General features: G+C 44.8%; 1 protein-coding gene and 1 pseudogene across 8 annotated transcripts in view; one reads left to right on the plus strand and one right to left on the minus strand.

The window, feature by feature from the left end:
* Positions 1-25,201, plus strand: part of CARD11 (caspase recruitment domain family member 11) — a 220,382-nt gene that overhangs the window by 181,832 nt on the left and 13,349 nt on the right. For all 8 annotated transcript variants that reach the window (XM_063934192.1, XM_063934193.1, XM_063934190.1 and 5 more), the window contains 5 exons: positions 733-826; positions 8,349-8,429; positions 11,151-11,268; positions 13,918-14,097; positions 21,302-21,426. In XM_063934192.1, the coding sequence (XP_063790262.1) occupies positions 733-826; positions 8,349-8,429; positions 11,151-11,268; positions 13,918-14,097; positions 21,302-21,426 (598 nt within the window). The remainder of the gene's footprint in view (positions 1-732; positions 827-8,348; positions 8,430-11,150; positions 11,269-13,917; positions 14,098-21,301; positions 21,427-25,201) is intronic.
* Positions 12,178-12,296, minus strand: LOC134947222 (5S ribosomal RNA; annotated as a pseudogene).

A 25,201-nucleotide genomic window follows, 5' to 3' on the forward strand; every position in this document is an offset into this window, starting at 1 on the left:
TTTGATGAACCCAGACAATCAATCAAGGATATTCATAAGGAAAAATCGATAACCACCATTGTGGTAATATCACTCTAACCTCTAGAGTCGACTACCCAAATTCTAACCATCAATTAAGGAGGTTCAGAAGGTGAATGGAGTCGGCTAAATCCAACCAAAAAGAACCTTCCAACAGCAAGTTAGTGAATGTCCAGTCCTCCATGCAATGATTGCATTTCTATGTTTAGTTCCCCCTGACAGGGAACTTAGTGGAATTAGGCAGCCAGTTGTACTAGTATCGTTTGGATACTGTTTCTCACATCCCTTATATTATAATAGAATAGCGCAGGAGGGGAGTATTGTTTTTGTGTATTCATTTTTTTTGTATATATATATATATATATATATATATATATATATATATATAATGCGGGAAGGGACATCATAGCATGGGCTTTCTCTGGGATCAATCTTGTCATGCCCCTCCCCCACAAGGCATGCGCCTTATGTCACCATTGAAAAAAATATGGGGGGTTACCAATTCGATCTTTGGCACAGGGCACCAAAAAGTCTAGTTACAGCTCTACACTGTATTGAGTACAAAAAGTAACAGTATACAAACTACTCAACACAATACTAGTGTATTCAATATAGGCTTTTAAGAATTGTTTTCAGTTTTATAATGTACCTAATGCATAACTGACTCTGATTGTGTCATATTGTTTGAATAAACTTATTTCTTCCATTCACTAGGGCCCAGCAATTATTTTTGGTGAAGCTTCAGAGATTAATACATAAAAGCAAGGATGAAACTGAAAGTTCCAGTAACACATTACGAGCTATGAGGGTAAATACTGTACATATTCTGATGTACCTTTTTCTGCCATTATTAAACTGTAATCTATCGCTTCCTATCTCTTCTCTGCAATTATGCCATCATCATTAGTCTAGGTTCATGATCGTTTGTAACTACGATTGCTTACTGGCAAACTGCTTTTTATGTTCTTGCTTGATTTTGATTCCTTTTTGGGTCAAAATTGTCATAAAAAATGCCCTACAGAAAATTATGGATCTTTGCATATATGAGAATAAAGGAAGAGAGTAGTGAAGGGGAAATTAAGCTTTAATACTCACTAATTAAGAAACCTATGAAGTAAGTAAATAATAAGATTTTACTTACCGGTAAATCTATTTCTCGTAGTCCGTAGTGGATGCTGGGGACTCCGTAAGGACCATGGGGAATAGACGGGCTCCGCAGGAGACAGGGCACTTTAAGAAAGAATTTGGATTCTGGTGTGCTCTGGCTCCTCCCTCTATGTCCCTCCTCCAGACCTCAGTTCGAGAAACTGTGCCTGGAAGAGCTGACAGTACAAGGAAAGGATTTTGGAATCCAAGGCAAGACTCATACCAGTCACACCAATCACACCGTATAACTTGTGATAAACTTACCCAGTTAACAGTATGAACAACAACGGAGCATCAGATCAACCCTGATGCAACCATAACATAACCCTTATTTAAGCAAAAACTATATACAAGTATTGCAGAAGAAGTCCGCACTTGGGACGGGCGCCCAGCATCCACTACGGACTACGAGAAATAGATTTACCGGTAAGTAAAATCTTATTTTCTCTAACGTCCTAGTGGATGCTGGGGACTCCGTAAGGACCATGGGGATTATACCAAAGCTCCCAAACGGGCGGGAGAGTGCGGATGACTCTGCAGCACCGAATGAGCAAACACAAGGTCCTCCTCAGCCAGGGTATCAAACTTGTAGAACTTTGCAAAAGTGTTCGAACCTGACCAAGTAGCTGCTCGGCAAAGCTGTAATGCCGAGACCCCTCGGGCAGCCGCCCAAGAAGAGCCCACCTTCCTTGTGGAGTGGGCTTTTACTGATTTTGGCAGCGGCAATCCAGCCGCAGAATGAGCCTGCTGAATCGTGTTACAGATCCAGTGAGCAATAGTTTGCTTTGAAGCAGGAGCACCCAGCTTGTTGGATGCATACAGGATAAACAGCGACTCAGTTTCCCTGACTCTAGCTGTTCTGGCTACATAAACCTTCAAAGCCCTGACCACATCTAGTAACTCGGAATCCTCCAAGTCACGAGTAGCCACAGGCACCACAATAGGTTGGTTCATATGAAAAGATGACACCACTTTTGGCAGAAATTGTGGTCGGGTCCGCAATTCTGCCCTGTCCATATGGAAAACCAGATAGGGGCTTTTATGTGACAAAGCCGCTAATTCTGACACACGCCTAGCTGAAGCCAAGGCTAACAGCATGACCACCTTCCACGTGAGAAATTTTAACTCCACGGTTTTAAGTGGCTCAAACCAGTGTGACTTCAGGAAACTCAACACCACGTTAAGATCCCAAGGTGCCACTGGAGGCACAAAAGGGGGCTGAATATGCAGCACTCCCTTTACAAACGTCTGAACTTCAGGCAGAGAAGCCAGTTCTTTTTGTAAGAAAATAGACAGGGCCGAAATCTGGACCTTAATGGAACCCAATTTTAGGCCCAAAGTCACTCCCGCCTGTAGGAAGTGAAGGAAACGGCCCAGCTGGAATTCCTCCGTGGGGGCATTCCTGGCCTCACACCAAGCAACATATTTTCGCCATATACGGTGATAATGTTTAGCCGTCACGTCCTTCCTAGCCTTTATCAGCGTAGGAATAACCTCATCCGGAATACCTTTTTCTGCTAGGATCCGGCGTTCAACCGCCATGCCGTCAAACGCAGCCGCAGTAAGTCTTGGAACAGACAGGGCCCCTGTTGCAACAAGTCCTGTCTTAGAGGCAGAGGCCATGGGTCCTCTGTGAGCATTTCTTGCAGATCTGGATACCAAGTCCTTCTTGGCCAATCCGGAACAATGAGTATTGTTCTCACTCCTCTTTTTCTTATGATTCTCAGCACCTTGGGTATGAGAGGAAGAGGAGGAAATACATAAACCGACTGGAACACCCACGGTGTCACTAGTGCGTCTACAGCTATCGCCTGAGGGTCTCTTGACCTGGCGCAATACCTCTGTAGCTTTTTGTTGAGGCGGAATGCCATCATGTCTACCTGTGGCAGTTCCCACCGACTTGCAATCTGCGTGAAGACTTCTTTATGAAGTCCCCACTCTCCCGGGTGGAGGTCGTGCCTGCTGAGGAAGTCTGCTTCCCAGTTGTCCACTCCCGGAATGAACACTGCTGACAGTGCGCTTACGTGATTCTCCGCCCAGCGAAGAATTCTGGTGGCTTCCGCCATCGCCACCCTGCTCCTTGTGCCGCCTTGGCAGTTTACATGAGCCACTGCGGTGATGTTGTCTGACTGAATCAGAACCGATTGGTCGCGAAGCAGGGTCTCCGCTTGACGTAGGGCGTTGTATATGGCCCTTAGTTCCAGGATATTGATGTGAAGGCAAGTCTCCTGACTTGACCACAGACCTTGGAAATTTCTTCCCTGTGTGACTGCCCCCCACCCTCGGAGGCTTGAATCCGTGGTCACCAGGACCCAGTCCTGAATGCTGAATCTGCGGCCCTTGAGAAGGTGAGCACTCTGCAGCCACCACAGGAGAGACACCCTGGCCCTGGGGGATAGGGTGATCAGCCGATGCATCTGAAGATGTGATCCGGACCACTTGTCCAACAGATCCCATTGAAAGGTCCTCGCATGGAACCTGCCGAAGGGAATGGCCTCGTATGATGCCACCATCTTTCCCAGGACTCGCGTGCAGTGATGCACCGACACCTGTTTTGGTTTTAATAGGTCTCTGACCAGTGTCATGAGGTCCTGAGCCTTCTCCATCGGGAGATAAACCCTCTTCTGGTCTGTGTCCAGAATCATGCCCAGGAAGGGCAGACGAGTCGTAGGAATCAACTGCGACTTTGGAATATTTAGAATCCAGCAGTGCTGTTGTAACACTTCCCGAGAGCGTGCTACGCTGATCAGCAACTGCTCTCTGGACCTCGCCTTTATGAGGAGATCGTCCAAGTAGGGGATAATTGTGACCCCTTGCTTTCGCAGGAGCACCATCATTTCCGCCATTACCTTGGTAAATATTCTCGGTGCCGTGGAGAGACCAAACGGCAACGTCTGGAATTGGTAATGACAATCCTGTACCACAAATCTGAGGTACGCCTGATGAGGTGGATAAATGGGGACATGAAGGTATGCATCCTTTATGTCCAGAGACACCAAAAAATCCCCACCTTCCAGGCTTGCGATGACCGCTCTGAGCGATTCCATCTTGAACTTGAACCTTTTCAGGTATATGTTCAGGGATTTTAAATTCAATATGGGTCTGACCGAACCGTCCGGTTTCGGTAACACAAACATGGTCGAATAATAACCCTTTCCTTGTTGAAGGAAGGGAACCTTGACCACCACCTACTGAAGATACAATTTGTGAATTGCAGCTAACACTATTTCCCTCTCTAAGGGGGAAGCTGGCAGGGCCGATTTGAGGTATCGGTGAGGGGGCATCTCCTCGAATTCCAGCTTGTATCCCTGAGACACAATCTCTATTGCCCAGGGATCCACCTGGGAGTGAACTCACTTGTGGCTGAAATTTCAGAGACGCGCCCCCACCGGGCCTAGCTCCGCCTGTGGAGCCCCAGCGTCATGCGGTGGATTTAGTGGAAGCCGGGGAGGACTTCTGCTCCTGGGAACTAGCTGTGTTGTGCAGCTTCTTTCCTCTGGCAAGAAAGGATGCACCTCGGACTTTCTTGCCTTTTTGTGAACGAAAGGACTGCATTTGGTAATACAGTGCTTTCTTAGGTTGTGAGGGAACATATGGTAAAAAATTTGACTTTCCAGCAGTAGCTGTGGAGACCAGGTCCGAGAGACCCTCCCCAAACAATTCCTCACCCTTGTAAGGTAAAACCTCCATGTGCCTTTTTGAATCGACATCGCCTGTCCATTGCCGAGTCCACAAGACCCTTCTGGCAGAAATCGACAGTGCATTTATTCTAGAGCCCAGTAGGCTAATGTCTCTTTGAGCATCTCTCATATATAGTACAGCGTCTTTTATATGCCCCAGGGTCATCAATATAGTATCCTTGTCCAAGGTATCAAGTTCCTCAGATAAGGTATCCGTCCATGCTGCTACAGCACTACATACCCAGGCCGACGCAATTGCCGGCCTTAGTAAGGTACCTGAATGTGTATAAATGGACTTGCTTTCTATCCGCAGCATCTTTTAGGGTGGCCGTATCCTGTGATGGCAGGGCTACCCTCTTGGATAAGCGTGTTAGAGCTTTGTCCACCCTAGGGGAGGATTCCCAGCGTAACCTGTCCGTTGGCGGGAAAGGATACGCCATAAGCATCCGTTTGGAAATCTGCAGTTTTTTATCTGGAGATTCCCAAGCCTTTTCCCATAACTCATTTAGCTCATGTGAAGGGGGAAAGGTCACCACCTGCCTTTTTTCCCCATACATATGAACCCTCTTGTCAGGGACTGGGGTTTCCTCTGTGATGTGCAACACCTCCTTCATTGCTATAATCATATAACGGATGGCTTTAGCCAATTTAGGCTGTAACTTTGCATCATCGTAATCGACACTGGAGTCAGAATCCGTGTCGGTATCTGTGTCAACAATTTGGGATAGTGGGCGCTTCTGAGACCCTGACGGCCTCTGCGACATAGGATCAGGCATGGGCTGAGACCCCGACTGTCCTAAGGTTCCAGCTTTATCCAACCTTTTATGCAAGGAATTAACATTATCATTTAAAATCTTCCACATATCCATCCAATCAGGTGTCGTCGCCGTCGGCGGAGACACCACATTAATTTGCTCCCGCTCTGCTTCCACATAGCCTTCCTCGTCAAACATGTCGACACAAGCGTACCGACACACCACACACACAGGGGATGCTCTTTTTGAAGACAGTTCCCCCACAAGGCCCTTTGGAGAGACAGAGAGAGAGTATGCCAGCACACACCCCAGCGCTATATGTCCCAGGAATCACACAGTAACTTAGTGTTAACCCAGTAGCTGCTGTATATTATGTTTTTGCGCCTAATTTATGTGCCCCCCCTCTCTTTTTACCCTCTTCTACCGTGAATATGCAGAGGAGAGCCTGGGGAGCTTCCTCTCAGCGGAGCTGTGAAGAAAAAATGGCGCTGGTGAGTGCTGAGGAAGAAGCCCCGCCCACTCAGCGGCGGGCTTCTGTCCCGCGTTTCTGTACCATATATTGCATATATTGGCGGGGGCTCATGCATATATACAGTGCCCAACTGTATACATGCCCAACTTTTGCCAAGAGGTCCTAATTGCTGCCCAGGGCGCCGCCCCCCCCCCCCCCCCCCCCTGCGCCCTGCACCCTACAGTGACCGGAGTATGTGGGTGTAGTGTGGGAGCAATGGCGCACAGCTGCAGTGCTGTGCGCTACCTCAGTTTGAAGACTGGAGTCTTCTGCCGCCGATTTTGAAGTCTTCTTGCTTCTTTCACCCGGCTTGTCTTCCGGCTCTTCGAGGGGGGCGGCGGCGCGGCTCCGGGATCGGACGACAAATGGTGAGATCCTGTGTACGATCCCTCTGAAGCTAATGGTGTCCAGTAGCCTAAGAAGCAGGACCTTTCTTCAGAGAGTAGGGCTGCTTCTCTCCCCTCTGTCCCACGATGCAGGGAGTCTGTTGCCAGCAGATCTCCCTGAAAATAAAAAAACCTAACAAAATACTTTCTTATAGCAAGCTCAGGAGAGCTCACTGAACGCAGCACCCAGCTCGTCCGGGCACAGATTCAAACTGAGGTCTGGAGGAGGGACATAGAGGGAGGAGCCAGAGCACACCAGAATCCAAATTCTTTCTTAAAGTGACCTGTCTCCTGCGGAGCCCGTCTATTCCCCATGGTCCTTACGGAGTCCCCAGCATCCACTAGGACGTTAGAGAAAAATAAATGAACAAACAAGAAGAAAATAAACAGGAAATATATCATTTAAATTGCAAGCACTAGTTATTTGTATAGGTGAAAAGTGTATCTGTACAAGGTGATACAGAGGATAGAACAGGATAACCGGGACTGCATCTGAGTTGTACAAAAACACATTTTCAGCTTTATCCTTCTTTAGTGCATCTTTTAACAATTCACAACTTTTTTCCAGGTGAGTTGCCCTTATGGCCCGCTACGAAAAGGGGACTGGAACAGGGGGTTGGAGGGGGGTGTATAGACATATAATTTGCCTAAAATAATTGGTGAAAAAGTGCAATTGTGCCAATTGTAGGACTGTGGCATGAAGGGCCCACCGGGGGAATGCTGCTATAGGGGCCCATGCTTAAAGGTGTAGCCAGGTTCCAGTGGGGGCATGGTCAGCAACCACAGAGGTTTGACTAACCATTACATGTTCTGTGCACCTTGGTAAATATATAATAAACCAAATTATTGTTTAGTATAATGTAACATATGTATAATGCATAAATCCAGTGCACCGGGATAGTCTGGAACTTGAACCCTAGAGGAGGAGGAGGGCCCACAGGCAGTAGGGCCCACTGGTGGTTTCCCCTGTTCCCCTGTGGGCCAGTCCGACCCTGATTGTGCCTATTTGTAAGGATATGACTTGTGGGTACTGAAACCCTTGTTGAAGTTGAGAGCTGATTATGATGATACTTATATTGGTTTACCTTTTCTAATGTAAAGATAGTTATTGATGGCAGAATTATCAGTGATATTAGATCATCAGGGAAAACCATGGTTGAAGCATTGATAGCAGTAGGCTGAGCTTGTGTAGATCGTGGTCACCATCGGATGCCAGCGAGCTAATGTTTATCATTGATGAACAGACATCAATGTTAAAACTATTTGCCTTTAGTGTCAGTCCACGGAGGGTTGCTAACCATCGAAGGACAATGGTTATCTCTACTCTAGTGATTACCTAAGTTACATGTGTGTATGGCACTACTTTATACATTCTATATCAGGGGTGGGGAGCCTCTGGCCCGCGGGCCGTATAAGGCCCGCAAAGCCACTTGATCTGGCCAGGCTCACCTAACCGAGGGAGATGCCGGGCTCCCGCTGAGATTTTGTTAAAAGCGGGTGCCCGGCTCCTTCCCCTCAGCAGCAGCCGGAGGCAGTTGCTCACTCCTGAGCTCCGGCTTCCGGCTAAGGCAGTGTGTGGCTGTGCACTATGGGAGAGACGTCATGAGGGGTGGGCATGACTACTGACCTGGGGCATAACTACTGGGGGCAGGCTAATTTTTAAGTTGATAATTTTTGTATAAAAATATACAAAACTTTCACTTACAGGCATACCTGTATAATTATATAATATAGAGGTCATGAATTTACATGTAGAAATTAGATGAACATTTCTACTTATAAATAAGTGAATGTTTATTAGTTATGTACTACATTGAGCGTTGTTACTTATATATTTTAAAATGTACTACAGCCAGAAGATTATACACAGGCTGATTCTAAGACCAGTCCTCGACTTTCAAGAGCAAGCTTTCTTTTCGGACAAATCTTTCAGGTAATATCATTTTATGCACTTTAGCACTATCATGGTTATACATGTTATTTTTAGGTTATATAAAGGGTTTTATATACAAAAATTTTGCAATGTACTTTTAAATCAAGAATAATTATGTTGTGTTAGAAACTTACAATCAATAAACTTAATGTAAAAGATGTATATGAAGCACAAGACAGTAATCATGGGTCACCACAGTCTCAAGTTGTGAACCACTGAGTGTCAGCAAATCCTGGTACTGGGTAGAGTGACCACTTGTGGAGGGCTATGTCCAGTCAGGAGCTCTGTGAAGATGCTGCTGCACAAAGTAGTGGTGCATATAGAGGGTAGCTTTGCCACACCATCTTGATGGCATAGTTATGCCTCTTTTACAGTCTCTGGACTCCAAAGTAGTTTAGGTCTGATTCAGAATTATACACAATGCTGAAATTTACGTAGCTGAGTGACCATCAGCGGACTGCACGTGTGTGGGCACATGCCAAGATAACTTAGCGATGCCGCTCACAGTGAAATTTGTCCGCAAAGCGATTAGCAGTCAGGAACCATTTGTGGGAGGTAACAGGGAGTGGCAGCAATCCTGGCCTGCAACTGCGATCCTGTATGCAGAAAATATGGCGCTAGTGTTTCAGTGCCCGTGGTTATTCTGCGTAATCATAGGGAAATTTAGGGAGTTGACTACACTGCTGCGTATTTGTATGCACTTGCTCGGATCTGTGAAGCTGCCGGTGGGTGTCTCCATACATTTCCAGGCTACAGCATTAGCATATTTTGCACATTAGCTGCATACAAATATTTAGCTGCATTAGTGTACAGCTCTGAAGCAGTCCCTTCGTACCTGGACACCCTCGTTGGTACCTCTGAGGGTCACTCTTTATTAAATAAAACTACAAAGACCTATTTTCTGTCACCAGTGATAGAAAGAAAATATTTTTAAGGGCTATTTATCAAAAGTAAATAGCGGGGGACAGATGAACAATGCTCAGCTCCTGATAGCATCACCACCAGGTTAATGTCCCACTGCACATGTATGAGCCGGCATTGCCAGGTCACACATTCGCACTGCACCATGGGGCTAATTTAGATGTGGTTGGAGGTGTTATCGCTGCTGCTGCTTCCATAGAAGCAGCAGCAGTACAGTAGCTCTAATATGGTAATGCACCAGAAGACAACATGCCTCCTGCTTCATTACTAATCCGAACTGCACCCTAGCACACAGTATCGGATCTTCCCCAGCGCCATCAACTGGCTGTATGACCTATAGAGTCAGTTGCATGGCCAAGAGGCCAGGAAATCTCCGTCCTGTGATGGAGATCCTGGCCTCTTCCCTCCTCCTAAACAGCAGTGACACTCTTCTGTTTGGAGAAATGGAGGACATCACCACCCCCAAATGGCCTCAGACGGTCAATCACTGACAGACTAATGTCGGATTGCTTCTGATGTTACAGGGGGATGCAGTCAGTTTACCTCCAATCAAAATCCCGACGTTCAAAATCCCGACACCAATTGACCGATGGTCAAAATCCCGACAAGGTCAAAATCCCGACATGGACAAAATACCGACAAGGTCAAAATACCGACATGTAAAATGCCAACAGGTCAAAATACCGACATGAGTTTTTCATGATTTTTTTCATTGAAACCGACTTGTTCATACTTTACCATCCCAGTGGACCTGGAGGGGGAATATAATAGTGTGCCGAGCGCAGCGAGCCATGCGAGGGGACGCGGTACACTTTATATGGTGTCCATGTTGACTTATGTCGACATACACACAAAAAAACCAACAAAAACTGCATGTCGGTATTTTGACCTGTCGGCATTTTACATGTCGGTATTTTGACCTTGTCGGTATTTTAAATGTCGGTATTTTGTCCATGTCGGGATTTTGACCTTGTCGGGATTTTGACCATCGGTCAATTGGTGTTGGGATTTTGAACGTCGGGATTTTGATTGGAGGTATTTCATACCGATCCCGTTACAGGACCCATTCACTCATGCACAGAACAGGTCATGCACATGAGTAAAGTTATCGTTTTGCAGCACACAAAACAACTCCAACCACATCTGAATTACCCTCCGTGTGTCCAGTCTCATGTTTCCAGGTACAGCTTCAGTAGAAAAACACAAAAAATAAACAAAAAATACAAAATCTCAATTAAAAATAAAATGGTTACAAAAATGGGGGAAAATTATTTTACATTCTTTAAACAAGAAAAAAACTTGTTGTTTTTTTACTTCATCACATCTGCTATCACCGTCTAGAGATGGACAGTAGCTTAGGAGTTACAGTCATTGTCCGTTTAAAAAAATAATAATGCAGTGAACAAAGCTTGGGGAAACTATGGACAGAGAGCCCCTATGGCCATCGCAGGCTGCAGGCATTACTAAGCTTAGGGTAAATGGTATGCGCTAACTCAATAGGAACTAATAGGGCTAAGGCTCAAATGCATAAGGAGGTAGTAAATGGCATGTTTCCATTTCCACAGTACATTTGTACTGTGTTACATTGTCTTAATATATTTGGCTCTGTTCTGCAATTGTCTTGTATGTTCTCTTGAATATTTAATAATGGGGCATCCACATTTTTACTGTTTTAAAACAGCTGAATATTTGACAAAGTATGCAGCTTACTAAATGTAAACATTGAAATGTGTGGAGGATAAGGTGATTGGCTATTGGGCTAATGTATCAGTTATTTAAAAAATAAATTTTTCTTTGCAGTTTGTCAATCGGTCTGAGAATAAATACAAAAGAATGAACAGCAATGAACGTCTGCGTGTGGTCTCCTATAACTCACCTTCTATTGAGACTATTAAACATTTATTAGAGAAGCAAGATGGTATGATTTAGTTTTTTTTATATTGTTTGTTATTAACATTATTGTTGCTTTAATAGAAGTTTTCCATTGGAAAGTTAGAACATATCTCATACAAATATTTGTTAATTGAAATACATGGCCTAATTCTGAGTCGGATGCAAGGTCAATTTCAGAGTTCAGTATTTTGTTTTCTATTGCACAGACACGTTAAGTTGTACTGTGCACAGAGCCAGTTGTGACACCCAGTATGGGTCTGCCTGAAAAGAGGGTGTGGCCTAATGGGAAGAGGTGGGCCCCGCAAGAAGGTCATATTTACGTCAATATGGGGGAGTGGCCTCACGTGAAGCCCATCCCATGCTGGGCTGCCCCCGCAGATTCTCCCTGGTTCCGTTGCAAATGAGATGCACAGTCTCAGAAATGTTTTGAATTGTGAGCATTTCTGGACAGTGTCAAGAAGGTAGTTATGAGGACGCACATAAATGGTCTGTCTTATGGGCATGTTATGGCAGTGTCACAGGTGTGTAACTGAAATCTTTGCAAACTCAGATGCATAATTGCTCACTTTGGAGTCCATACTCTGACAAACAATCTGCACCTAGCATGAGGGCTGGTGCAAGATTCTGTGATGAGACCGATGGTTGCATCTAAATACTCACTGTCACAGAATGAGAAAGTCTGTAATCCATTTCGGGACCCTTGGACTCTGCTGGCCTGATATGAGGAGGATGTTGTATAAACATGCTCTTGGAGTGTTAGTGTAAGGCTAGGATGATTAGAGGTTGTCTGGATGGGGCAGGATGATAACTTCAGAATCCAAATACCCACCAGGATACCTGACCCAGTACCTGTTCCCCTAACACACTAGCAGTAAGCGAAGGAAAGGAGATAGATACTCAAGGTAAGAAGGCTCAACTTTCAGGGCAACAGCAATACCTATAGTATTTGGTATTCCCAGGTGGTCTCCCATCCAAGTACTAACCAAGCCCAACACTGTATAGCTTCCAAGATCGAATGAGATTGGGCTTATTCAATGTAGTAAGACTGTAGGAAGAGGCTGGGCAGCTCTGAGAGAAGGAAACTCACCTTGGACACCAACCTGTGGTAAAAACCAAAGTCAGCATAGCATACACTATAACCATAACAAAAGACACACTATTAGCAATCCTATGTAGATGACATACAGAGGCAGCAGAATAGTGGCAAACAATGTAGAAGCAAATGAATGGTTAAACAATCACAGAGGGCAAATGCTGGCTTTGATGTCAGATGGCTGATGTATAGGACTGACACTGGCATAGCATGGAGATAGCAGGATATCCAGATATGACAGGAATGCTTGACAGTGCACGATATGAAGGATCACTGAAGATGTTAGAAGCTACAGAATATACAGATTAACCAGATTAACTGAGGACACTTTCAGTAGGGAAGCAATATCCAGTAGATAATAGTAGATTCAGGATATGCTATACTGACAACAGTGTTGAACAATACACCCAGTTATGCAGAGGATGCAGTGCAGGACAGAATACCAAGAAACAGAGATGATCGCACTGGACAGGACCCCAGTGTGTACTGAGAATAGCACTGTGTAGGATTCCAGGATACACTGTTGGTAGCGCTGGACAGGATTCCAGGATATAGTGATGACTGCACTTGACTGAATTTCAGAATAGGCTGATGACAGTACTTGGCCAGGATTCCAGGGTAAGATGTTACCAGCACATGCAGGACACCCAGGTAGCTGTAGCCAGCACTGAGCAGAATATCATTAGCTGAAGGCATCGCTAAGCAGTACACCAGGATAAGGTGCAGACCAGGACACATGGAGAGCTGGAAGTAGGAACACGTGGACACTGGAGAGGTACAGCAATATGACACAGGAAACATTCAGGTAACAGGGACCTGTGGTCAGAAGCTATCCCAGAGGGAAGGCATTGCTCTGACATGGTTTACTGGGAGTTCTAGGTTTAAATAGGATGTGGTAAATGCTCATTGGTGACTGCTACAGCACTGTAATTGACTTAGAGAACCACATGAAGCAATCCAAGATGGCCACGCCCATAATGCCAGATGGTTTGTTACAAACATGTCAAACTACTGTATAGTGAGGGTTGGGCCAGCCTTAGATACCTGCAGAGCATGCTGATATGACTGCACCGAGTTCGGTAAGTATTGCTAAGACTCCAAATCATGACTCTCACCAAGCAGTCTTTGAGACACTCAAAGTGGGGCATCTCAGTCCTTGCACATTCAGAAGGGCGACGTACACCAGGAAAGGGCTTGTAGCGGTAGTGTTAGAGTGTGTGTGGGGGGATGGGGGGATTAGGGTTAGGGATCGAGTAGGAAGAGTTAGCATTATTTATATTAATATAAATAATGTAATTGTTAATGACAAATCTGCATACTAAGACAAAAAATAAACAATGACCTGGAAAAGAGAAGCAATGAATTCCAGTTATCTAAAATAGGGATATGGTTACATTTATCAATACTATATTGAATCGTATATTATTGTAACTTGTTTACCAATATTGGCAGAGTTCACCTTTATCTTCTTCTCTACTGTGCTGCATTGGTAACATACAGTGTATTAGTGGGCAAACAAATGAACACATCAATTTAATTTCTGTGATCTATTTTCTAATGAATCTGTTATGTGTCTTGTAGATGTGGACTCTGATGATGACATCAGAAAAAGACTTAACCTGGTGCCATACAGCTTGGTACACCCCATCCACAGTGAGAAAAGGAAACCCGTTCTCTTTGCACCTAGCATACTGGCTAAAACTGTCATTCAAAAATTGCTAAACTCTTCTGGTGCTTTGGAATTTAATATTTGTAAGCCAGGTATGTAAGTTAAGAATTAAATGGTTGCAGTAGAACAATATGTTTAATATTTGTAGTCTACAGATGTATTCTCATACCCCTATCGTTTATGCCCCATATGGTGCAAGACGCTTGGTATGATTTCTGGCCTGTGCATCTTCTCCTAAATTTTCAGCTTTTTCCTCCATTTTGCATCTTTGTTCGCATATACAGATTTGTCCCCATACATCTAGCCTCAATATGCCATGTAGCATGAGATGCTTGGCGTGAGTGAGCTGCAAGGTTCCATGCAACTCTGCTAAAATGCGTTTTATTTGCAACGCAATGCGGCTAGGTCGCACAAGTGACTGAGTCTGTATATGGAGCAGAACAGAACTTGTATAGGAAAAAAGCTGCGGCTGCTACATACAGTAGCACTTCATGTACAGATTTAGAGACTCCGTCATACACATACAGTATACAAGTGTCATATATACAATTAATCAGTACAGTCTCCTTGTGTGCTATAGTAAATTCAGTCACTTTGTGTGCACTCTAAAGCAATTATTACACAATATGTAAATACAATGCTAATGGGTAAATTTTGATGAAAAATACTGTAGGTTGACCAGTGTCTCCGTTACATGTTGGTGTACGCAGACATTACATTTGGAGGTGCATTCATTCATGCAAAGCAGTGTACACCCGATTTGTTTGGTCCAGCAACTGCGTTTGTGGGCAAATTGCACACTGAGGACCTCACTTAGAGGTGGACACTGTAATACTGCCTGGGGCATCGCCACCATCAGTGGCACCATGGAAATTTGCACCAGCCCTATGGCAGATGCAGATTCTCTGTATGAGTATGAATGATTGAGCACCTGTATACGCAAACACTTCAGTTACTTCCATAAAGTGCAAATAAGATGGATCTTCTCTGTGCGTCTGTGTAACCATCTCCAAGGAATGCCCACCACTTTTCCAAGACATCTCTGATACTGTGTGTCTCAATCACAACAGTATCTTTGTGCATACACACTGGGTAACATAAGAGTTTTCAGGCATTTTCACACACCCGCAGTAACAAAGAACACGAACACGGGCACTGTGTGTGGCTGTGGATCAGGCCCTAATTTACAGTACTGTCTCATGGCCAGATGAAAAGGTGTGGATGCCATTATATCATTTGTGTGAGGGGGTCATTCCGACCTTATTGCTCGCTGCAGTTTCTCGCAGCGCAGTGTTCGGGTCGGAACTGCGCATGCGCCAGCACCGCAGTGCGCCGGTGCATGCCAGCCGTCGTTGCCTAGTGATCGCCTCTGAGGCAGAGGCAGTCGGTGGGCGGGAGGGGGCTGGACGGCAGCGCGGTCTGGCCAACGCAGGCGTGGCCAGACCATTGGGGGGCCGCGGCGGCTGCGTGACATCACACGCAGCTGCTGCGGTCCGGGGAGCGACAAGTAGCTCCCAGCCAGCACGCTAAAGCTGCGCTGGTCGGGAGCTACTCTTGAAGTGCAAAGGCATCGCCGCTGTGCGATGCCTTTGCACTTCTGCAGGGGGGGGCGGCACTGACATGCGGGGCGGACTAGCCCTGTGCTGGGCGTCCCCCCGCATGTCGGTGTGAATGATCGTAGCTGTGCTAAATTTAGCACAGCTACGATCAACTTGGAATGACCCCCTACATATTGTAGGTCTGTGGAAGGTATTACACCTGAACTTTTAACTTGAACAAGTGAAACCTTACACTCTCAGCCTAGATAACACTGGTTTCATCTCAAACTAACTATGTTCCACAAATTGATTTTCTGCATTGCTCTTCATGGAGTATTCATAAAGACCATTGCATCATTCAGTCTCCCAGCAACTCAGCCCTCTGTACATGTTGCTCCCTCAATTCTACACTCCCCTCTTATTAGCACTCATGAGCTTTTTACTTCCCTATACTCATTGACAATAACATCTACAACCTCTCACCATAAAAAACTTTCACAAACCTCTGACACCCACATTTATCTCTCTCTTCTGCTTTTGATAGCTGGTGACATTTCACCAAATCCAGGACCCAGCCACTTGCATCGCTCACATTCACCTGATTCACAGCAACATAGAAATCCAGCTAACCTCATAAACATCACATGTCTTCCATCACCCTCCAGATCACTAAAATGTGCCTTATGGAATGCACGCTCTGTTTGTAACAAATTAACATCCATCCATGACCTCTTTATATCCAACAACATCAATCTGCTGGCTATAACAGAAACCTGGCTCACACAATCTGACACAGCCTCCCCTGCAGCACTGGCACATGGTGGTCTCCACTTTACACACACCTCCAGACCCGATAACCATAAAGGAGGAGGAGTTGGACTTTTACTTTCCCAATCTTTTGCATACACTGTTCTACCACAGGTTCCATCACTCACATTTACATCATTTGAAGTACATTCCATTAGGGTTTACTCTCCTTTTTCTCTGCGTGTTGCAGCTATCTACCGCCCACCTGGGCATCCAAAACAATTTTTGGAAGATTTTTCTGCCTGGCTCCCTCACTTCCTATCCTCTGACATCTCCACCATTATCACGGGTGATTTCAATATTGCTATTGATTGTCCAAAATCTGCTGCGCACGCCTCCAAACTACTCTCTCTCTAACCTCCTCTCTTGGCTTCTCCCAATGGACTGACTCCTCTACTCATCAGGTGGGCCACTGCCTTGATCTAGTATTCACCAGACTATGCTCCATCTCTGAACTCACTAACACTTCTTTCCCCCTCTCAGATCACAACCTTATCACCTGCATGCTCTCCTCTGTTAATTCAAACCCTGTGTTGCTGAAGTCCTCCAATCTTCCTCAAACCCGCAGAAATATTAACACAATTAATCTTCAAGAACTTTCCACTTCACTCCAACAACTGCTTTCACCTATTTCTGCATTCATCTCTCCTGAGATGGCTGTATCACACCTTAATGAGACTCTAGAACTAGCCCTTGATGAAGTGGCTCCAGCTACCCATCACACTCCACGTAGGCCTAGATGTCAACCACGGCCCTCCAAATTAACAAGACAACTACAAAAACTCACACAAAAACTTGAACGTCAGTGGCGTAAAACTCGTATTTCAAGTGACTTCCTCACATATAAGACTGTCTACCATTCTTATAAAAATGCCCTGGACACTTCCAAACAAACATATTTCCAAACTCTTATCTCTGCTCAAGCCTCTAACCCCAAACGACTCTTTAATACATTTAAATCACTTCTGAATCCTCCCGCACCTACCCCACCCGCCACTATCAAGGCACAGGATCTTGCTTCCTACTTCAAGGAGAAGATTGCTAAGATCCGAGATGAAATGGTATGCTCTTCGGCAGCCAGTAACCTGCTCTGTTCTTTACCTGAACCCTCTGGGACTCTTTCTTCATTTGATCCCACAAATGAAGATGAAGTATCATCACTCTTCTCATCCTGCTTCTCTACTACCTCTCCTCTTGATCCTTTACCCTCACAAATAAGTAAAGCTCTGTCTTTGGTGCTCATCCCTACCTTAATCTCTCTCTCTCTACTGGTATTTTTCCTTCACTCTCCAAGCATGCAGTGATTACTCCCATTTAAAAAAAAAACTCTGACCCTAATGCTCTCTCAAACTACCGCCCTATCTCTCAGCTTCCTTGTCTCTCTAAGCTACTTGAGAGACTTGCCTACACTCGACTCACACACTTTCTTAACTCATACACTTTGTTGGACCCACTTCAGTCAGGCTTCTGTTCCCAACATTCCACAGAGACAGCACTGACTAAAGTGGTTAATGATTATGGGGTATATGCAATTGCGGTCGAATTCCCGAAATTGTCAAATTTCGGGTAATTTTCGCCCCAAAAAAAAATTCGCCTATGCAATTCAGTGCTTTCCGACCAAAAAACGGACTTTCAAAATTCGACTTTTTGAAATTCGAATTTTTGCAAATTCGACTTTTCTGCAATGATACAAGTGCTGCAATTCGACCAAAGCATATTCAATTCAAGTTTGGAAATTCGACAGCAGTGCTTTTAGACAGCAAATTCGTCATTTTCAATCCGCCACACTTTGGAGGGTGAAAACAATAAAAAAAAATTTAAACATGTTTTTTTTGGTGTTTTTTTTTTTAGGAATAGCATATCTATTTATATTAGAAGGGATTAGGTACTTTTTTTTTTTTTTTTTGGAGGCACAAATATTATTTATATATTTTTTAAAATATTATTTTTTTTTTATTTTTTTTTTTATTGCTGGAACGGTCCTTTAAAAAAATGGCGTGGGGTCCCCCCTCCAAAGCATAACCAGCCTCGGGCTCTTCGAGCTGGTCCTGGTTCTAAAAATGCGGGGGAAAAATTGACAGGGGATCCCCCGTATTTTTAAAACCAGCACCGGGCTCTGCGCCTGGTGCTGGTGCAAAAAATACGGGGGACAAAACGAGCAGGGGTCCCCCGTATTTTTCACACCAGCATCGGGCTCCACTAGCTTGACAGATAATGCCACAGCCGGGGGTCACTTTTATGCCGTGCCCTGCGGCCGTGGCATTAAATATCCAACTAGTCACCCCTGGCCGGGGTACCCTGGGGGAGTGGGGACCCCTTCAATCAAGGGGTCCCCCCCCCCAGCCACCCAAAGGCCAGGGGTGAAGCCCGAGGCTGTCACCCCCCATCCAATGGGCTGCGGATGGGGGGGCTGATAGCCTTTTGTGATAATGAAAAGAATATTGTTTTTTCCAGCAGTACTACAAGTCCCAGCAAGCCTCCCCCGCAAGCTGGTACTTGGAGAACCACAAGTACCAGCATGCGGGAGAAAAACGGGCCCGCTGGTACCTGTAGTACTACTGGGGAAAAAATACCCAAATAAAAACAGGACACACACACCGTGACAGTAAAACTTTATTTCATACGTCGACACACACATACTTACCTATGTTCACACGCCGACATCTGGTCCTCTTCTCCATGTAGAATCCACGGATACCTGAAAATAAAAGATCAATATACTCACCTCAGCCATGGTCCAGAGATACATCCACGTACTTGGCAAAAAAAGAAAACGAACACACGGGCCACCGGACTGAAAGGGGTCCCATGCTGACACATGAGACCCCTTTCCACGAATGAGACCTGTCAGTGACAGCTGTCACACAAAGGTCTCTAAAGCCAATCAGGAAGCGCAACTTCGTTGCGCTCACCTGATTGGCTGTGCGCTGTCTGAACTCAGACAGCGCATCGCACAGCCCCGTCCATTTTATTCAATGGTGGGAACTTAGCGGCTAGCGGTGAGGTCACCCGCCGGTCAGCGGCTGACCGCGGGTAACCCCACCGCTAGCCGCTAAGTTCCCACCATTGAAACTAATGGAGCGGCTTTGCGATGCGCAGTCACAGTACAGACAGCGCACAGCCAATCAGGTGAGCGCCACGGAAGTAGCGCTTCCTGATTGGCTAAAGGGACTTCAGTGACAGGAGTCACGTGATGTCCCGGCATTCGGGAGAAAGGGGTCTGATGTGAAAGCATGGGACCCCTTTTAGTCCGGTATGGAGCGGGTGTTCGGTTTGTTTTTTTAACAAGTACGTGGATTTATATCTGGACGTGGATGTACCTCTGGACGCTGGAAGGTGAGTATAATTTTTTCACAGGTACCCTCGGATCGTCGTAGACCGTGGCAGTCGGCGTGTCAACATAGGTAAGTATGTGTGTGTCGGTAGTGTGTAATAAAGTTTTACTATCAAGGTGTCTGTGTACTGTTTTTATTTGGGTATTTTTTTTCCAGTAGTACTACAGGTACCAGCGGGCCCGTTTTTCTCCCACATGCTGGTACTTGTGGTTCTCCAAGTACCAGCTTGCGGGGGAGGCTTAAAAGTGACCCCCGGCTGTGGCATTATCTGTCCAGCTAGTGGAGCCCGAGGCTGTCAACTATCTACCCTACCCCACAAGCTCGCTGCCTAGGTGTCATCCTTGACTCTGATCTGTCCTTTGTTCCCCATATTCAATCTGTCTCAAGATCATGTTACATGCATCTAAAAAACATATCCAAAATACGACTATACCTTACACAAGACACTGCTAAAACTCTAATCCACGCTCTCATTATCTCCCGCATTGATTATTGCAATAGTCTCCTAACTGGTCTTCCCAAAACGAGACTCTCACCACTACAATCCATTCTGAATGCAGCGGCGAGGCTTATCTTCCTCGCTAGACGTTCATCGTCTGCAGATCCACTCTGTCAGTCCCTCCATTGGTTACCTGTACTCTACCGCATTCAATATAAAATACTTTTACTCACACACAAGGCCATTAACCAAATTACACCAACGTACATCACTTCGCTTATCACAAAATATCTCCCAACCCGACCTCTTCGCTCTTCACAAGACCTGCGTCTCTCATCCACACTCATTACTCGCTCCCACTCACGACTGCAGGACTTTCATCGGAATGCACCCACTCTGTGGAATGCCCTACCACGCACAATAAGACTCTCCTCTAGTCTCCAAACCTTCAAGCGTTCCCTGAAAACTCACCTCTTTAGGCAAGCGTATCAAATTCCAGAAACGCCCACATAACTTTCATAAACCTTCCTATCAAATTGCATCCACTCTGTACAGTCCACACATATCCTCACATGTCTTCTCATTCTATGCAATAGATAGGCATATGTACACAAGGAAAGGTGCTATTTCCCTATAGATTGTAAGCTTGCGAGCAGGGCCTTCCTACCTATATGACTGTTATCACCCAGTTTGTTATTGTTATTTCAAATTGTAAAGCGCAACGGAATTTGCTGCGCTATATAAGAAACTGTTAATAAATAAATAAATAAATAAATAATGTAATCAGAGAGGTTAGGGGTCTCACAGATCCTCTTTTACCAGGATGATCTTCTTTTGTGCCACTGAAAATCTGTAACTTGGAGCAATTATAGTACTAGAGGTCATGTTAGCAAAGTAGGATGATTTAGAAAAGAACAGGATCCTATGCCCATTTTACAGCAAGTCACACCCACAAAAGAATTACAGTGTGGTTTGTATGAACTGAGCATGTTATTATTGTCCAAGTTTTCCCTTAGGTGGCGTGTTCTGGCAATGGTAGCTTGAACTAAAGTTCATGCCGTGGAAAATACTTATATCATTTATATTTAGAAATATTATTACTTATAAATACAATTTAGAATTAAAGTCATTTTGTTTCTTTAATAATGCAACACATGTATAAATACTTTTATTCTAGACATTGCAACAAAGGAAACATTTAAAAAGAAACAGAAATCAGAGACAATTATCTATTCAAGAGAAAGAAATCCAAACTCATACGAGTGCATTACCCCTGCTAATATTGAGTCTGTTGTTTCCAAGGTACAGCAAAGTGCATTCTCATACTGTATATCCTAATGAGCTTTTTATTAGTCACGTGCTTCAATATTCATCTATTGTAGACTTTTGTAATGTAACTTACTTGTATATGCTGTATCTGTGATAGAATGGTCTTTTCCTGCTATACTGGCCTTGGGTTGGCATTCACAGATTTTACTTGGGGTCCCCCTATAAGTAGTAATCTGCCTTTGTCAACCATTTCTGCTCACTTTGGGTCAGGACTCCTGGGTAGAATACAGAAAGAAACAGAATGGATGAGAGTTTTAGCATGTGTCTCTATGTCACAGTAATACAACAGGTACAGCTGTGTCCTCATACATCTAGCCTCAATATGCCATCCAGTACAAGACACCTTGCACAAGTGAGCCGCTAGGTCCTGTGTGACCTGATAGCACTGGACGTCATTTCATCTGAAACTACGTCTTTGTAACAATTTGATATGCGACACTTGTATATCTGTGTGCAACCGAGTCTGTATACAAAGCACAATACTCGGTATAGAAAAAAAACTGTGATAGCTGCATCATAGCACTGTATACATAGATTAAAACTCAGTCGTACACAGAAATACAAGTCTTGCATATCAAATTAATCAACAATCCATCATCAACATTGCCAGCCCTTTGCTCCTCTGACAGGGGGAATTGAAGGTTCACGCCATCTGTCTAAGTCAGGGCCCAATACATTATTGAAATCATCAGGCGAGAGTGCTACAAATTTGGGCAACCGGCTTCAAAATCTCAAATGAAAATGGAGGAGGAATATAAACTGCAATGAGAAACCTATAAATCAAATAAATAGTGCAATCTAGAAAAACATTGTGTCCCCCTAGATCTATTATTTATAACAGCATCGCACACAATAGGCACTGTGTTGTTTTTTTAATGAGGACAGATACCCTTCGGTGACACAGGCTATTCTCCCTCTGTGGGCGCTTTTAAATATCTTTATTGGTATCATTGCAAATGGTATTGAAGGGAAAGTATGCCTTTTTGTAGATGGCACAAAGGTATGCAACAGGGTAGACACACCAGAAGGGGTAAAAAAAAATTATTGTCGATCTAGATAGACTAGAAGAATGGTCAAAAGAGTGGCAATTACAGTTTAATGCCAAAAAATGCAAAATCATGCACATGGGTCTCAAAAAATCCAAAGACTAAATATAATATTAATGGCAATATATTGGAAACTTCTGAGGAGGAAAGGGATCTAGGAGTCACTGTTTAAGGTAACTTTAAGGCAGGTAAACAGTGTAATGGGATGCGGTCAGTTTACCTACAATCAAAATCCAGATGGTCAAAATACTGACAGCCATTGACCGATGGTCAAAATAACGACCAGGTCAAAATCCCAACATGGTCAAAATACGACATTTAAAATACCGACAATGTCAAAATACCGACATTTTGTCGACAAGTCAAAAAGTCGGCATGAGTTTTTATGATTTTTTTAATTGAAACCGACTTGTTCATACTTTACCATCCCAGTGGACCTAGAGGGGGAATATAATAGTGTGCTGAGCGCAGCGATGCACCATGCCCAAAGCATGCAAGGAGACACGGTACAATATACGGTGTCCATGTCAACCTATGTCGACATACACACAAAAGCACAATGAAAAAATTGTGTCGACTTTTTGGCCTTTCAACATTTTAAATGTCGGTATTTTGACCTTGTTGGTATTTTTTTTAATTCTGTTTTTATTGAAGATAATACAGATCCAAATCAGTACAAAGTCGAGAAAAAAGACAATCGAAACATAAAAAATAACAGTACACAACAGTGTACAACAGTGCATATGGGGTCAAATTGATGTGTCCAATATCGCATAATTCTGTATTAACATATTTCAAAACAGAGAGAAAGAGAAAAGAAAGAGAGAAAGGGAATATGGAATATGACCAAGAGCATAAAAAGATCCAAATAGATATATCAGTAACATATTGTCAACCTCATCATTTTAAAGTAGAGATATAGGGGGTAATTCTGACCCGATCACTCACTGCAGTTTGTCGCAGCGCAGCGGTCAGGTCAGAACTGCGCATGCACCGGCGCCGCAGTGCACCGGTGCATGGAAGCCGTCGTTGCCTAGCGATCGCCTCTGAGGCAGAGGCGGTCGCTGGGCGTTAAGCCGCCATTTAGGGGGTGCGGTCCGGCCAAAGCAGGCGTGGCCGGACCGTTGGGGGGGGGGGCGGGCCGCGGCGGCTGCGTGACGTCACACGCAGCCGCTGCGGGCCGGGGAGTGACAAGTAGCTCCTGGCCAGCACGCTAAAGCTGCGCTGGTCGGGAGCTACTCTTGAAGTGCAAAGGCATCGCATCTGTGCGATGCCTTTGCACTTCTGCGGGGGGGGGGGGGGGGGGGAGGCGGCACTGACATGCGGGGCGAACTAGCCCTGTGCTGGGCGTCCCCCCGCATGTCAGTGTGATTGATCGTAGATGTGCTAAATATAGCACAGCTACGATCAACTCGGAATGACCCGCTACATAATCTTTATAGGTCTCAGTTGGTTGTAAACTCGGTCAGTCTATCCCTGGAACTCAGTAGAATATCCTCCATATTCATATAGTAATCTAGTCTGGAAAACCAGGTGTTCCGAGTAAGAGAACTAGTGGATTTCCACAAGGTAGGGATCACTGCGCAGGCAGCATTACTGAGCTGTCGCAGTAGTGAAGTCTTTTAAGTGGACAAAGACATAGATGAGTGATTCAATAACCAAAAAGCTGGATCAGAGGAGACAGGGGCATGGAGGATATCTCGTGAGATGGATATTACGTCATCCCAAAAAGCTTTGATGAGGGGGTAGGTCCACCAAATAAATAATAATAAACCTAAATCTTTATGGCAGCAAGCGGGGGAAATAGATGGTTAAATAGCATGTAGAAGAGAGGGGTGTCTGTACCATCTCATCAATATTTTATATTGCGTTTCTCTTACTTGCACACAGATGGAACTCCCATGTGTCTTGAGAAATATAGATTCCCACTCCCTATCTGAAAGTGATTGGTTCAGATCCCTTTCCCGTTTTTGAGTAAAGAGAGGGGGGATTAGGGAGTCAGACAGTTGCAATAATTTATATAGGGTAGATATCGTATGTCTAGAGTGCATAGGTGCAACACAAATCCTTTTGAATGGAGTCATTTCCTTAGATGCTTGTCGATAAGTATTGCTCGTATATAGGAAGTGCCGCACTTGTAAATACTTCCAGAAGTCAGCCTGTGGAATATCCCATTTTGCCTGTATATCTGAAAATTGTTTAACCCCAGATGATTGTGCTAACTGACCCACTCTTTAAAGTCTTTCCAGGGCCCAGTTTTAATAATAAGAGAGGGCAAGGCCGGGAGTAAAAGCAGGGTTACCCAAAAAGTGTTAAGGGGGCCGAAGTCTGAAGAAACACATGGTCACCGTCGCATCCATTTCCAAAAGGAGAGTGTGAGGGAGATTGTCAGGTGAGGGTGTGGGAGTTTGGGTAAGGTAGGGAGCCAAGGGAAAATTTCAGGGAATTGCTGAACATATAAGCGCTCCAAGACCACCCATTGCTTGACCTCACTGTTTCCGGTCCAGTCCAAGATCCCGTTTAACAGGATTGCATGATAATAATTTTTTATGTCTGGGAGTTGGAATCTGCCCTTTCGAGGCAAGCGCGCCAAGATGGATCTGCTAATTCTGGGCCTTTTTCGAAACCATATGAATTGTTGGATCAAGGATCGTAGGACCGAAACCAGTGGGTCTGGGATTCAGATTGGTAATGTTGGAGGA

Source organism: Pseudophryne corroboree, chromosome 7 (assembly GCF_028390025.1).
Source record: "Pseudophryne corroboree isolate aPseCor3 chromosome 7, aPseCor3.hap2, whole genome shotgun sequence".
Lineage (NCBI taxonomy): Eukaryota > Metazoa > Chordata > Amphibia > Anura > Myobatrachidae > Pseudophryne > Pseudophryne corroboree.